General features: G+C 54.3%; 2 protein-coding genes and 3 non-coding genes across 5 annotated transcripts in view; 1 reads left to right on the top strand and 4 right to left on the bottom strand.

Moving 5' to 3' along the window:
* LOC102425292 (low affinity immunoglobulin gamma Fc region receptor III-like) overlaps positions 1 to 14,397 on the bottom strand; it is a 58,847-nt gene that overhangs the window by 32,896 nt on the left and 11,554 nt on the right. The gene's annotated exons all lie outside the window — the stretch shown is intronic.
* LOC102420500 (low affinity immunoglobulin gamma Fc region receptor III-B-like) lies at positions 2,564 to 9,170 on the top strand. Its single transcript, XM_006103278.3, has 6 exons — positions 2,564 to 2,579; positions 2,908 to 3,075; positions 3,694 to 3,714; positions 4,044 to 4,301; positions 6,842 to 7,096; positions 8,542 to 9,170. The coding sequence occupies exons 1-6, from the start codon at positions 2,564 to 2,566 to the stop codon at positions 8,724 to 8,726; spliced, it is 903 nt and encodes a 300-aa protein (XP_006103340.2). The 3' UTR covers positions 8,727 to 9,170.
* Positions 11,192 to 11,265, bottom strand: TRNAN-GUU. Its single transcript has one exon. It is a non-coding gene; the product is annotated as a tRNA-Asn (tRNA).
* On the bottom strand, positions 13,711 to 13,782 carry TRNAD-GUC. The gene has a single exon. It is a non-coding gene; the product is annotated as a tRNA-Asp (tRNA).
* On the bottom strand, positions 14,283 to 14,354 carry TRNAG-UCC. The gene has a single exon. It is a non-coding gene; the product is annotated as a tRNA-Gly (tRNA).

Here is a 14,397-nt window from a genome sequence, read left to right as displayed (position 1 = left end):
GGGGCTTGGAGCCGGGCTGAGGGGGCGGGGCTTGGAGCCAGCTCGCAGGCAGCACCACATTTCTGGAAATCTCTCCTATGGCAACAGGCGTGTTAGTGTGATGACCACAGAAAAATAAACAGGCTGGGGCTTAAGGTCACGCACAAGCTACTTCCATTTCCTCTGGTTCCGCCCCTTTTGCCTCCATCCATCTCTTCCTGGTTTGGGGGTTCACTCTCATCGTCCCCACCGTCACTTCCCTGACATCCGTCTGCCTGGGCTCCCACACCCCTGGGCGGGCCTTGCTGTAGGCCCTCTCTCCCGGGACCCTTGTCTCCCTCGGTTCCCTTGGTTCTTCTGGGTCTTCTAGCCCCGGTCAGTCTCCAGGGCTCCCTCTCAGCCTCCCTCTCCCCCTTTTTTACTCGGCAGGACCCTTCCTAGCTCTTCTCCTCTTTTTACTGCAGACACAACAGTAAACGTTTTCATTAAATGATTTTGGTCTCTTTTGCATTTGTAGTTTAGAGGTTACTATATTTTGCTATTAAAATGAACAAGTAGAATATTTACTTAAAACTTTCGGTGTGAATTTGATCACAGATTCCCATGATCTGTGAAAAGACCTAAATTTCTTGCCTGGCTGATGTGGCTCGTGGCTCGGTGGTTTAGTGTTGACCTATGAACCAGGAGGTCACAGTTCAATTCCAGGTCTTGCAGGCTCCATCCCTAGTGTGGGCGTGCAGGAGGCAGCCAATCAATGACTCTCTCATCATTGATGTTTCTACCTCTCTCTCCCTTCCTCTCTGAAATCAGAAAAAAAAAAATTTTTTTAAAGAGAGAGATGAGACCTATGTCTCCAACCCTGGAAGCTGGGTGGCCCCCATGACTGTCCAGCTGGCAGTGCAGTGGTCACAGTGACCTGTGGGCAAGTCCAAGCCTCTCACGTAAAACTACATAAAATCTCCCTCTAGTCTAGGAGGGTCCCCGCGTGTCCCTCAGGCTCTGATTGTAGCAGCGGTTTCAGAATCTGACATATTAGGAAGAAAAGGGATTGACTGGGCGGGAACTGGAGGCAGGCCAGCCGACCCACTGCAGTGACCACTGAGACCCGCCGTCCCAGCGGAGACACACGGCCACGCGTGGGTCATGTGGCTGCTCTTTGGCTGCCATAACAAAGCACCACAGGTGACGTAGTTGAGACAACGGACCTTTACTTCCTCACAGTTCTGGGGGCTGGAAGCGTGAGGTCCAGCTGTTGTCAGGGCTGGTTTCCCCTGAGGCCTCCCTCCTGCTAGAGGCTGTTGTCTTCTCCGTGTCCTCACATGTCGGCCCTGGGCATGTCTGTCCTGATGTCTTCCTGTGGACACCAGTCTTATCGGATGAGGGTCCACCTTAATGTCCTCATTTTAGCGTAATAACCCCCTGAAATGCCCCATCTCCAAATACAGTCACATGCTGAGCTACTGAGGGTTAAGGTTTCAACGTGTAAATCTGGGGAAAACACAGTTTAGCCCATCACACTGGCTCGAGGTGGGAATAGGGGCGTGTGGCCCCTTGGGTTTCTGTAGTGGAAGCAATAACCACTTCCTATTAGGCTACTCAAGGTCAGGGCTCCCCCAGGGAGAACGAGATGCTGGTAAGAAAGGGGGGCTCCCGGTCACCGAGATGCTTAAAGGACTAGTCGTTCACTAGGACACTCTTGTTTCCACTCGGGCTTCAACCAACACTTCTCAGGCTTCTGTCCCCCACCCCGGCCCCTGGAATTGCTCAGCGAATACCCTCCGAGCCTCCCAGGGCCGCGCTGGGCTGTGCTGCAGCCCTTCTCACTGACTTCCCTCCCTGAAGAGGGGGCCTCTGGGCTCCCCCTTTCTTTTTCTCGTAGCCCCTCCTCCGGATCTGCTGTGTCAGCAACTCTCGCTGGGGCCGCCTCGAGGGCCAAGTTTCTGTCCCGTCCTCCGTCCTCTCCTGGTTCCCCTTTTCCGACGCTCTCTAGTCAGATTCTCATCCGTGGTTACCCTGACCTAGAGCCTTGGCGGGCCTCACAGGGAGCCCCTTGACTTACAGGGAAAAGGGGGTACATTTTCCTTTGTTCTTAGGAGAGGACCTAAAGCTTTTATCAAAAGTTTAAAACATCCACTTGTCTGCCCTTTGTCCAGACCTGTCCTCTGAGCTCCAGGGCCGCGTGTGCCCTGCCTGCCTGACATCACCACCACCACCTGCACCCGTCACTCTCCCCACCCAGCCTGCTCCTCCTCCCCGCCTCCAAGTCCATGTGCGGACGCCATCCTCCTGATCACCCGCATCCAAGCTGAGCCTCGCCCAGACCCCTCTGCCACCCCCCCGGCCCATTGCTCACCCACGTCCTGCCCACCGCACCTGCTTCCACGCCTCCAGCGCAGGCCACGTCCCTGACCGACAGCCCTGCTCTCGCCTGGGCTGTTAAAGTAACTCCACGCCTGGTTCCCCCACGGTCAGGGGTTCTTTTCACAGACCATGGGAACCTGTGGTCAAATTCACACCGAAAGTTAGGAGCCCCTGTGGGTCACCACCCAGGGCATGGGCATTTTTAATTTGAAAGAAAATGTCGATGGAGTTAATATGGGGTGAGGGACACTTGTCGGGTCTGAAGATTGAAATGCCTGCTCTCTGTGCGTAGGCAGCGGACAGGAGGGAGACGGGCTGAGATGGAGATAGAGACCCTTGGGGAGCACCCTCCCTCTTCCCAGTCTTGTCCCCGGTCCAGCTACCCCCTTCTTGGCGCTGGGTGGCCCCGGCCCCGCTGGGTGGGGCTAATGCGCTGAGATTGCTGAGGGTGCCCCACGGACTGTCACCTGGTCTCAGCACTGACCCAAAGGGACACACCCACCAGCTTCTCCCCCAGGCTCTGCCCTCAGCCCCCACCCTGGGCTCTCTTGTCCAAATTGCGATCAGGAGTCAATGATGCTCCCAGAAAAAGGAACCCACTGAGTAGTGGGGTGCAGGGGGAGGCTGCTGACTTCCTCTCTCAAGCCAGCGAGGTCACTGTCAGCGCCGAGCGGGCACTCGCTCTCACGGCCAGCATGTGGCAGCTGCTGCTGCCCGCCGTCCTGCTGCTTCTGGGTAAGTCAGTTGCTGCTGAGGGAGACACTCAGGACGCCCTGGGACCAGCCCCGGACGGGACCCTCCTCGCATCAACAGGCAGCCCTAGACTTGGCTTGTAGGACAAACCGTTCGCAGGCTAGAGACAGGGAGGACGCCGGCTGATTCGGGCCCATCAGGAGGTGAAGGGGCTGTGATGCCTCCTCCTCCGTTTCCCTACCTGCAAGTTGAAGAGTAGGGACCAGACAGACGGTCCCTAAGGTCTGTCTCTTCCACAGTGACATCCTAGGGTTCCTCTCTAAGACTTTTAATCTCTATTCTTTCCAGGGGACTTGGGTTGAGGTTGTTTCTAGGCTTTTGTTCAGGGAAATCCAATCCGGATCATTAATTAGGGAGTTTGAACGGGACCGAGGAGTAACGGGGTGCTTTTGAAAACAGGGATTTGGGTGGACCATGGGGGCGGTGCAGGAGTCACAGACATCGGAGACCAGAGTGTAGGCAGCGGGACAGCTGGCCACTGTCTGTATCCTGGTTCAGGTGCCGCGGGCTCAGGGGCAAGGCAGGCAGGGGCGGGAGTTCAGCCCCTGCAGCCGCTACTCCCTGCTGTGCTCAATTTTTGTTTCACTCTTTTCTCTGCAGCGTCAGTCAGCACCGGAGCTGGTGAGTCTGCTTCCAGGTGTCAGACTGATCCCGTGAGGCCCTCAAGGACGCAGTAGCCACGGGCTGTGGCCACGCAGGTGGAGGGCCAGCAGGGACAATTGTCCCAACACGGTGGGGCTTGGCCCTACGCTCCTCTAACCAGTTTTCCTCAACATAAAGAGGCCAAAAGTGGGGCCAAGTGCCTCCAAGCCCAGATGCTCTAAGGCCGAGTCCCAGACCAAGGCGGAGCTGCCAACTGTGGTTTGGCAGGGCGGGTCGGGAATGCAGGGCGGGGAGCCCCCCACCTCCACCCCCACCCCTGCCTCGCCCACATTCTCCTGTCTCCTCAGAAGGTGTCCAGAAGGCTGTGGTGTCCCTGCATCCGGAATGGGACAGGCTGCTCGAGATGGACAATGTGACTCTGAGGTGCCAGGGGGCCCAGGCCGAGGGGAACAGTTCCACACGGTGGTGGCACAATGGTCACCTCCTGCCAAACCGGACCTCCAGCTACTTCATCGAATCAGCCAGCGTGAACGACAGCGGGGAGTACACGTGCCAGACCAGCCTCTCCAATCTCAGCGACCCGGTGCAGCTCCAAGTCCGTGCCGGTGAGTGGGGATGGGGACGAGGGGAGTCGCCAATAAAGGGTGACACAAGAGGCGGGAGAGGCTGGCGCAGAGCCAGGTGATATTCGAGGGGTTAGAACTAAGATGCGATGATCCGTGACCCCTGTGAGGTGTGTCAGCGCTGGGTCCTACCCCAGGTGGGCCGGGTGTCACACCTGGCAAGCAGAGACACAGGACTGCCGCCCAGGGCCGGGAGCAGCACCCGCAGAGGACACACAGTAGTATTCATTGCATGAAGTAAAGGATCTGTTCTCAGGACCTCCATCTCCTCACTCTCAGGCCCACAAAGCCCTAAGCTGCCCCACACCACCCCTAATGGCCAAGGGTCATCTCTCTCTCCACAGCACCACACTCGGGCTCCCAGCATACAAGCCGCCCCGACACACATATCCTGGTGCGTCCTGCACAGCGACTGTGGAGTGAAAGTGTGTGGTCGGTGGGACTCAGGCATCAGAGGCAGGTAGGGGAGCACTGAGGCGGGGACTCTCCTGTGTCCCTGGAATTGCACCACAGGCCTGTACCTACCGAGTCCCCTTGCAAGCCTGACTTCAGCAAGGCTGCCCATGTGTGCAGTGGACACGGGCAGAGCGAGCCCATAGGGAGAGCCCATGTGAGCGGACCTGCCTCAGAGCTGGGCAGCTCTGGGTGGCTCCTCTGCCGCTGCCCGTCCCGGAGCTGACACTCACACACAGAGCTCCCGGAGTTATTAGCAGGCTGGGAGCAAAGTGCCACCTAAGACCAAATAAAATGGGGATTTGCCAACAGGAAGCAATAGAAAAGTCAAGTCTAAGAGTTGTCAGTTTGTCTTGAACTTGGTTCTAGAGACTGGCTTCAGAAGGCCAGTCAGTGAGGACTGTGTTAAGCTGCGACCATGACTGCTAACTTCTCCAGGTGGGTCCCGGTCTCCCTTGGGGACCCATCTCCCTCCTCTCCTCTGAGGGCCTTTCCTCTTCATCACTTCCCTCTGGCGGCCCCTCGGCTCCGGCTCGCAGTCCCTGCAGCCCCGACTGTGCAGCACTCACCACTCTCGACTGGGATATTTCTGAGTCTAAACTGCAGGTTCTTTGGGGTCAGGATCACGGGTCCTGGTCATCTGGGTGTCCCCAGTTTGCACATCACAGGTACAGACTTGATAAAATATTTGTCAAGTGAACACATGAGTCCAGGACAGGACAAACAGGAACAAGTGTGTCTCCCAAAAGTCACCAGACCACATGCACATGCACATAATCTTACAACCAGCACGTTATGCTACTAACGCTTCATCTCTGCTCACGCGGTAAGTGGGTGTACAGGATGTGGCCTCTTCTGCTAGGTGGTCTTTATTGATAAATAATGAAGGTTACCTTCTATTGGGCAAATATTCCAGGTAGAGGATTTTTATGTTCTACCAATTTTGTTTAGCATCAGGTCACATATTCTTTAAATTATAATTAGTTTTATTGTTTTGTTCTTCTCACAAAAGCCATTTGGGTTTTCATAAATGTGTGAAAGTAAAAGGGAGAAACCGCGTCAATATTTGAAGACGAAGTGTGGTCTTCCTTTCTGTGTTCTGTGGGTGCGTCCTTCTTGCATTCTCTTTTTAGCCTAACATTGTCTCATGGATGTTTCTCATGTCATTTTAAATATATTTGTTTTGATTTCAGAGAGAGGAAGGGAGAGGGAGAGAGACAGACACATTAATGATGAGAGAGAATCATTGCTTGGCTGCCTCCTACACCCTCCCCTCCCCCTCCCCCTCCCCCCCCCCACCCCACACACACTGGGAATCAAGCCGGCAACCTGGACATGTGCCCTGACTGGGAATTGCACAGTGACCTCCTGGTTCATACGTGGACGCTCAACCACGGAGCCACACCGGCCAGGCTCTCGTGTCATTTTAGAGATTGTCTGCAATTCATCTTTAATGGTCCAGCTCACCTCTGGCCCTGAGTCCACGTTCTATCAGCGTGGAATCTGGTTACGGGGCGAGGCCGCCAAGAACAGTGTCCTGGTGACTAGGAGTTTCTCTCCTGAAGGCTGGGCTCACAGGCCCGGTGGCCCCTCAGAAACTCCCAGATCCCACCGCACCCCCAGCCCTGCCTCCCTCTCCTCCTGCCCTTTAGTCCTTCAGGGCACCTGCAGCCACTCCTGGACCCACCAGTGGCCTTGCCCTGTTGCTGCCCGAGTCTCGATACTCCTGCAGCCTCCTTCCCTCTGAAGACGGCCTTTCCCCTAAAGCAGCAAAGCGCCCTGTCCAGGGGCTGTTGACGGGGCGATCTGGGCTGTGCCGGCCCCTGTCACCTGCCTTCCAAGACCAGGCAGCCCCGCCCGGCAGGTGGCTTCCCGCCTGCCTCTCGCTTCCCCTGGCCCAACCCTCTGTGCTCAGTCCGACCCTCGCCGGTTAGACAGAGGCCTCGGCGTGGCCCCGAGCTGATGGGAAGGGCTGCCGGCTGCCTCCCACCTGCGGGATCTGGGGCGCGTGTCCCCCCACCCGCGCTTGGCGCTGACGCCTGTCCTGGGGCCGGCGGTCTGTCTTCCAGCCTGGCTGCTGCTGCAGGCCCCGCGGTGGAAGCTGCGGGAGGGGGACCCCCTGGTGCTGCGGTGCCACAGCTGGAAGAACAAGAGGGTGCACAACGTCCAGTACTTCCAGGACGGCAGAGGCAGGCAGTTCTCCTACAACAACTCCGCCTTCCACGTCCCCAGGGCGTCCCGCAAGCACAACGGCTCCTACTTCTGCCGGGGCCTCATCGGGAAGCTGAACGTGTCCTCCGAGGCGGTGGTCGTCCTGGTGGAAGGTGAGGGCTGCAGGCGCACGGCCAGACCTGGGCGCTGCTAAGCCACTGAGTCTCTCTGAACCCCAATTTCTGTAACCAAGACAACTGACGAGTGTGGGGCACCGTCCTTGGGCGGGACGCTGTGCTGAGGGCGTCGGCAGCAGCGCCCCCTGCTGGCCACGGACCCCAACAGCGGGTGAGCTGGGCAGCGCTGACTGCGGCAGGAGGAGCTGGGGTGGGGGTGGGGGGTCACCTGTCCTCAGGTCACAGCAAAGGGCGAAGCCAGTGGATGCAGCCGCTCGATCTGTGTGAGCGTTGTTCACGCACCGTGTTTCAGGTCGGCGTGGGCCCAGGACGGAGCAGAGCTCCCCCTCCGCCAGAACCCCTCCCCCCGCGAGCGCGCGCGCGCGCGCGCGCGCGCACACACACACACACACACACACACACACACACACACGTGTGCGCGTGCACACAGCTCCTGGACTTCCTGGTGCCACAGAACGTCCACCTGGAACCAGACCGAGACCACATAGCAAAGCAGAGATAGATGCACACCTAATGAGACTTTAACACAGCAAAGCCATCATTTGTATAAAAATAATCTCATTGCGTTTAAATTTAAAGTAAAAAACGCTCTCAACTGGTGAGGGAAAGAAAAGACAAATAATGAAGCAACTGGGTCAGAATGCTAGCACTTAGTAAATGTAGGAAAAGACTATGAGAGAGTTCTTTGTATGATTCTGGTAACGTTTTGTCAGTTTGAAATTAAATCAAAATTAAGAGTTAAAAGTTGAAATAAAAAATCAAGTATAGCTTGGTCACAGTGGCCCAGTGGTTGAGCATCAACCTATGAACCAGGAGGTCATGGTTGATTCCTGGTCGGGGCACACGCCCGAGTGTGGGCTCGATCCCTGATCATGCAGGAGGCAGCTGATCAATGATTCTCTCTCATCACTGATGTTTCTATCTCTCTCGCCCTCTCCCTTTCTCTCTGAGATTTTATATACTATAATATATATATATAATTTCTATATTTTAAATCCAGTAAAATGTTTCCAGTCTATAGACAGCGGCAAGAAATAAGTCTAAAGCTTGTCATCAGGGGCTCAGGGGTGAGACCCCGGGCTCCACCTCACTCCCTTTGGCCGATTAGTTCCTGCCGATAAGGAGCAAATGTCAATGGCTCGCTGTTTGTTAGATTTCCTTGAGCGACAAGGAGCAATGTGGGGAGAGCAATGAGTGTAATTTTGAGACACTGAAACTAAGAAATAATGTTCTCACACCAACTTAAACTTTGACAACTTTCACAAATCCACACCAAACCCAGCCTCCTAATGTGCTTGGCCCTCCCAGTGGCGGCCTCGCTCAGCCCAGCCAGGCAGATGCCAGTGGGAGGAGCAAAGGCAGGTGATTCCAAATTTCTGCCTTAACAACAGCCATTTCTCCGCCCTCTGCCTCTCGCGCAGCGCTGGCCATCTCACCCGTCTACCCAGGGCACCTCGTCCTGCTCTGCCTGCTGCCGGGACTCCTATTTGCCGTGGACACGGGACTGTACTTCTCTGTGCGGAGAGGCCTTCGAAGCTTATTGAGGAACAGGACAAATGACAACGTCACTTGGAGCAAGAGCCTCCAGGACAAGCAGGAGCAATAAACGCAGACCCTCTGACCTTCAAGCCTCAGAGGGAAGGGGGGAGGGGAGGGGGGAGGGGAAACCAAAGCAGGGGAGGGGAGACTGTGCTAGGGTGAGGGACTGCGGCATGGAAGGGTTACAGAATGTGGGAGGGGGAGGGACTGCGGCCTGGAAAAGGTTACTGATTGTATTAGGGTCAGGAACCATGGCAGAGAAAAATTGCTAGATTGTCTTAGAAAAACAATATGTTATGATATGCTCCAGCCAGGTGTGACTCCGTTTACCTCCCCTTTGTGCTTATGAACTTTCTGTGAACTTCTAAGGAACAGCTAATGAAATGCTTTGTATTTTTTTAACACTGTTTTGCTATAAAGGATCATACTGCACCCTTAATCTCTGCCACGTGCTCCAAAGCTCCCAGAGGGGGAGATAGGTGCAGTGGTCAGCTGGCCAGCTTAATAAAGGCTCTTAAATTTAAATTCTGAGTCGGTGGTGTATCTCGTTGAGCCAAACCATAACAGAGACCAAAGGACTTGTGTGCATGCATATCAGCATAACCAGTGGACATGGTCAGTAGGGGTGAGGGCATGTGCTGGGGGGCAGGAGCGGATGGAAAGAGGTCAGTGGGGGGGGGGGAAAGAGACATATGAAATACTTTCAACAATAAAGAATTTAAATTAAAAAAAAAAAAGAAGCAGAGCCTCTGAGCCCCTCTGTGTTCACAGCTCCATCGTCCCCACACCCACCCTGGCAGGTCAGCCTGGGCTGAGGGGCTTGCCCCTGAAAGGGCGATGGCTACGCCCTCCATCTTGCCCCAGGGCGAGGGCTACGCCCTCCATCTTACCCCGGATCCTCCATTTTTGAGCAGCCATGTGCTCGGCAAGGAGCTTCTTCCCAGAAGCCCAAGCTTCTGCTAGCCACACCCAGGACTTCTTTAAACTAACCAATGACAATACATCGACTTGCACCTGGCCAATCGGCAGAGCCCACAGTCCTTTCTCCTCCCCTTACTCCAACCCCCCTATAAAACCCCTCTTCGCACAGGGCTAGCTCGCTCTCTGCCGCTTGCCGCTGCGTCGGTGAGTGTGGTCTGGGAGCCGAGCTAGCTCGAATAAAGACTCTTTGCTTTTGCATCGGACTCGGCTGGCTCCCTGGTGGTCTATTGGGGATCTTAAAATCTGGGCATAACACCCCCAACTCTATTTTCTCTTGCTCTGCAATGGAAAGGAAGGGCCCGAGGTGTTTTTTATATTATTGTCATTTTTATTTCTCAATCTGTTTTTTTAAATTTTGTTTTTAATTCCAGTTGACACAGAATGCCATACTAGTTTCAGGTGTGCACATCATGATCCAGCGTTTCATGTCCTTTACGCAGCCATCTGGGCCATGACCTTCAAGGGCCGATGTGGAGCCCTGGCCGTGGCATTGCCAGACAGTGCAGTCGCAGAGCTGCACAGCACCCGGCGCAGCAGAGCAGCAACACGGTCTCTTGGGCAGCGACCCTTGACGCATGAACCTGTTTTTAAGTGACTGGGCCAGTGGATAAGAGCATGGATGGCGAGTGCTGGCAGGCAGTGGTCCACATCCTGCTGCAGGACAGGTGGCGCCGGGCGCTCCGAAACTTCTTCCGACAACAGGGGGATTGCTGGGGTCTGGGAGAGGCAGCAGGACAGGTGAAGGGGGGCTGAGAAAGAGCAGGCAGTTCAGGACCGACTAGAGTGTTGGGGAGCACAAAAGACTCGGTTGGAAAGTTGGGAGGAGGAACCCTGAGAAAGGGGAGTGTGGAAGGCCTCCTGCCTGTTTATCAGAATTCCCTTAGGGGAGTGCTGGAGGCTAAGACCAGCAGTAATTAGCATATTAATAGTCAGCAGGGCTCAAGGCAATTCCCTAACCTGATAACCCTTTTACTGTTAACCAAACTTTACCTTTGATCTGCCTGTAGGCATTCCTAAAGGGCAAATATGTATTCAAGTGAATAAAAAGCTGAGGGGACCCAGTTTTCAGGGAGCTTCTCCACTAGAGGGAAGTTTCCGCCTGGCCCCCATGCCTTCTAAATTCATATTTCTTGTCTAGTGTTTTCATTGGTGCGTGGCCCCTCCTTTAGATCCTGAGCCCTGGCTGCAAATGGCTGTGGATTCACAGGGGAGACTTAGGGGTGTATTGAAGGCGGCGCCCCTAATTATCCCTTGACCTTTCCAAATAAGTCTGTGCACGCGCAGACCCCCGGGTGATTACTGCCGGCCCAGGTTCCCCAAGAGCTAGGAAGCCAGTCCGGCCAGTCCGGCCAGCACCTGCGGGCCACCAGCAGTTGCCCGGAGGCACGGACTGAGGAGCCAACCCGGGCAGCTCGCGCAGAAGCTCGTCCCGCAGCGAAGGGTTTACAGGCGCAGTCCAAGTGCCGGCCTCGTCCCGGCGCGGGTGCTGGAGAGCCTCGTCCAAAAGAGGGCAGCAGGCGTCAGGACGCACAGGCTCAAAACGGACACCCGCGTCCCTGGGTGGGCTCGAACCACCAACCTTTCGGTTAACAGCCGAACGCGCTAACCGATTGCGCCACAGAGACAGGCGCAAGTGAGCCTTCCTGGCAAGTCAGTTAACCGACAGCAAAGTCCTGGCGCCACATCTCCGAACACTCGCGGTCGAGGCGGCCTGGGAGCTCGAGGACGGTCCCGCCCGCGCTCCCCTCTGGGATCTGGAGGTTCAGGAAGAGGGCGTCGAGGATGGAGGGACCGGGGTCTTTGGGGAGCCAAGGTGCGTGCTCCCTGTGCTCCGGAGTTCACTGGTTCTGCTCAGAGAAGTACGTCCATAACTTTTTTGCTGATCTAGACAATTTATTAGTTCCTGTGTACATGTGCTAGTACTAACTCATAATAATCTTATTGTGAAAATTTTAAATACCAACTGCCGTAGACCAATTCCAGCATGTCATAATTTCAAGAGTTTCATCAAAAGGTTGATGAGACTTGGGGACTCAACAGGGTTGAGTCACACATGTAGTCACCTGTTGGGAATGGCTGAAGGCATTTCCCCAAACCTGAATAGGAAACTGATTGTGGCTGCCAGACAGCTAAAAGGCATCTTAATCTACATGTTATTGCCTCCTACTGGCCAAACACCTGAACAGCCTTAGGCTATTCCCCAAACTGACAATGCTTCTGTACCCTTTGAAACCTTACCCTTTGAAGTGTATTATCTCCACCTTGTCTTAGGACAAATTGTGTTAATAAAAGCAAGGGTCCTAGACAAGGAGGGACTCTTCAGTTCCTTTAGCTGAAGGTCCTCTGACCCCCAATGCCTTTCAAAATTATATCTCGCCTCCGGACTCTTTATTAGTCTCTGGATTTCTATGTCATCTGCGCACAGCCTTTTTCAGATTCCTGAACCCTTCTTGATGCTGGGACATGAACCCCGGCAACCAACTGTGTCCTGCAAAATACAAAACCTAAGTAAGGGAGCCTAACATCTTCCACCCAGCGGTTCTGAAAGGTTTCTGCAGGCGTGTTAGGACCGGTGGTTGAATGACTTTCACAAGGTTACATGGAACCCAAATCTCGGAGGGCAAAGGCCGCTTTTCCAACATCATCAACCGGGCTCCAGATCAGTGCCCTCCCCCTCTCCCCCAGAGGAGAGAAGCTTCTGCCCCTCTGTCCCTGGGCCATTTCAAGGCCACAGGGTTCGTGAGTCCCATCACCTTCCCCGGGCGTATCTAGGCACTTGCCACACCGAGTCTTCGCCGCACTGGGCACGGGAGCACCGTCTGTCTGTCGCCGAGTCCCAGGCCCCTCGAGGCCTCCATGCAGAGCCTCCTTCTCCCTCCTGCGCCGCCCTGCGGTCTAGCGCTTCCTGCGCCGCCCAGTGAGATGAGCGCCTGGCCCGGGAAAGCCGAGCCTGCACATACATCTGCTCTCACGTCTGTGGCTGACCCTGGAACGGGGTGCCGACTGAGCAGAGACTCCAGGGGGCCAGGGGGAAGTAACAGCCAGAAGGCCGAGAGCTGCCACCCCAGAGGAGACAGGAAAATACTGGAACTGCATAACTGTTCAAAAGGAGGAGAATTGTTAAAGAAATTATTATGTAGCCATAGGGTACAACACAAGGAAGTCATTTAAATAATGTTTTAGACTAATATTTAAAGAATATAGAAATATTCACATTTTAAAGTAAACACTCAAGTAGGTTTAAAAAATATACACAGTATGATTCCAATTTCTCATTTCAAAATGTCAGGAGTAAACATACTCAAAATATTAATAAGGATTTCCTGGATAATAAAAAGATGGCTGGCTTTTCTTTCTGTTTATTCTCCATATTGTCTACAAGGGCTATACATTACTATTATATCCAGGAGCAATGGCATCTTTTAAAAATGAGCATATACTATGTGCCAGGAGCCAGTGCAGGGATTACTGCAGAGAACTCAAGGCCGCCAAAGGTCTCTAAACCTTAGAGGTGGCCCCGTCACATTGCAGACCAGCAGCCTGTTCGTTGGTGATAAAAGCAGGTCTCGGCCAGACCCGCGCTCACGTCTCGGTACCGCCTGGAATAGACAGAAAGGCGTTGTAGGGAGACCGGTTCACCAGTTGGCGCGCCTTCGGGGTGGTCACGGAGGGGACTCGGCTGCCACCGCCGCACATCGGTGCGCAAGATGAACAAAAAGGAACGGTGGGAATTTAGAGTTTGGGGCTGAAGGCAGAGCTGGGACCCTGGGTTCTCCTCTGGTGGGCGGGAGAAGGCAGGTCGGGGGGCAGCGGGAAGGGAAGAGGACCGGAGAAGGTAGCCTGCCTGCAGATCAGGAGGAAACTTGATTGCAGTGTTAGTGGATCCAACGCACTTCACGCAGAACCAGAGTCAAACCGCACTCACCAGAACTGTTGCCCGTCATCCAAGAAATTCTCAGGCGAGACGAACTCTGCAGAAAACCTAGCATTCTGCAAAAATAATTTTTGTTTCAGCAAAGGGAAGACGTAGACAAAAGTCTTGGAGGGAGAGTGGAAAAAAACTTCATAGCCTCCCCGTCGGGGAATCGAACCCCGGTCTCCCGCGTGACAGGCGGGGATACTCACCACTATACTAACGAGGAGAAGCACGCTGGTGCCCTCAAAATTACTGCTTAGGAATCTACTTCTAAGCTTCCGGAGTAATTTGTTTCGTGACAGATGCAAGTTGCTGGCAAAGTTGCACATTTGCTGTCTAGAACGGGCGTCGGAGGGTGGAGGGTGGAGGGGAGACCGCCCGCAGGCCCCGGGACACAACTAAAACGTAATGGGAGTCCGATAGAAATTTAAATTTCCCAATGGTCACATTAAAAAATCAGAAGAAGCAGGTGATAATTTTCATAATCTACCTTATTTAACCCAATATGTGCAAAACATCATTTCAACATGTAACTAATATGAACACATTAATCAGATTCCTTTTCACACTTAGTCTTCACACCAGTATGTGTGCTACACACACACACCAAAACTTCATTCTATTTTCACCCGAATAACTTGGTCAGTGCTTAGATTTCATAAACTTGATGATGGAGGGAGTGAGCTAATACACCCAGTTTGTTCGTGGCGTGGAGAAAAACACGTATGCGTTGGCCGGGAATCGAACCCGGGTCAACTGCTTGGAAGGCAGCTATGCTCACCACTATACCACCAACGCCTCCGGGCCGGTCCTTTCAGAAATCCATACATGAGGCTAGCGC

This window comes from Myotis lucifugus, unplaced genomic scaffold (genome assembly GCF_000147115.1).
Source record: "Myotis lucifugus unplaced genomic scaffold, Myoluc2.0 scaffold_478, whole genome shotgun sequence".
NCBI classification, from domain to species: domain Eukaryota; kingdom Metazoa; phylum Chordata; class Mammalia; order Chiroptera; family Vespertilionidae; genus Myotis; species Myotis lucifugus.
This window is presented reverse-complemented; position numbering and strand designations above follow the sequence as displayed.

Excerpts from the sequence above, each read along its gene's own strand:
- LOC102420500 (XM_006103278.3), top strand. Across the intron at positions 3,076-3,693 it reads CGCCGTCCTGCTGCTTCTGG|CGTCAGTCAGCACCGGAGCT; the intron begins GTAAGTCAGTTG and ends TTTTCTCTGCAG. Across the intron at positions 3,715-4,043 it reads GTCAGTCAGCACCGGAGCTG|AAGGTGTCCAGAAGGCTGTG; the intron begins GTGAGTCTGCTT and ends CTGTCTCCTCAG.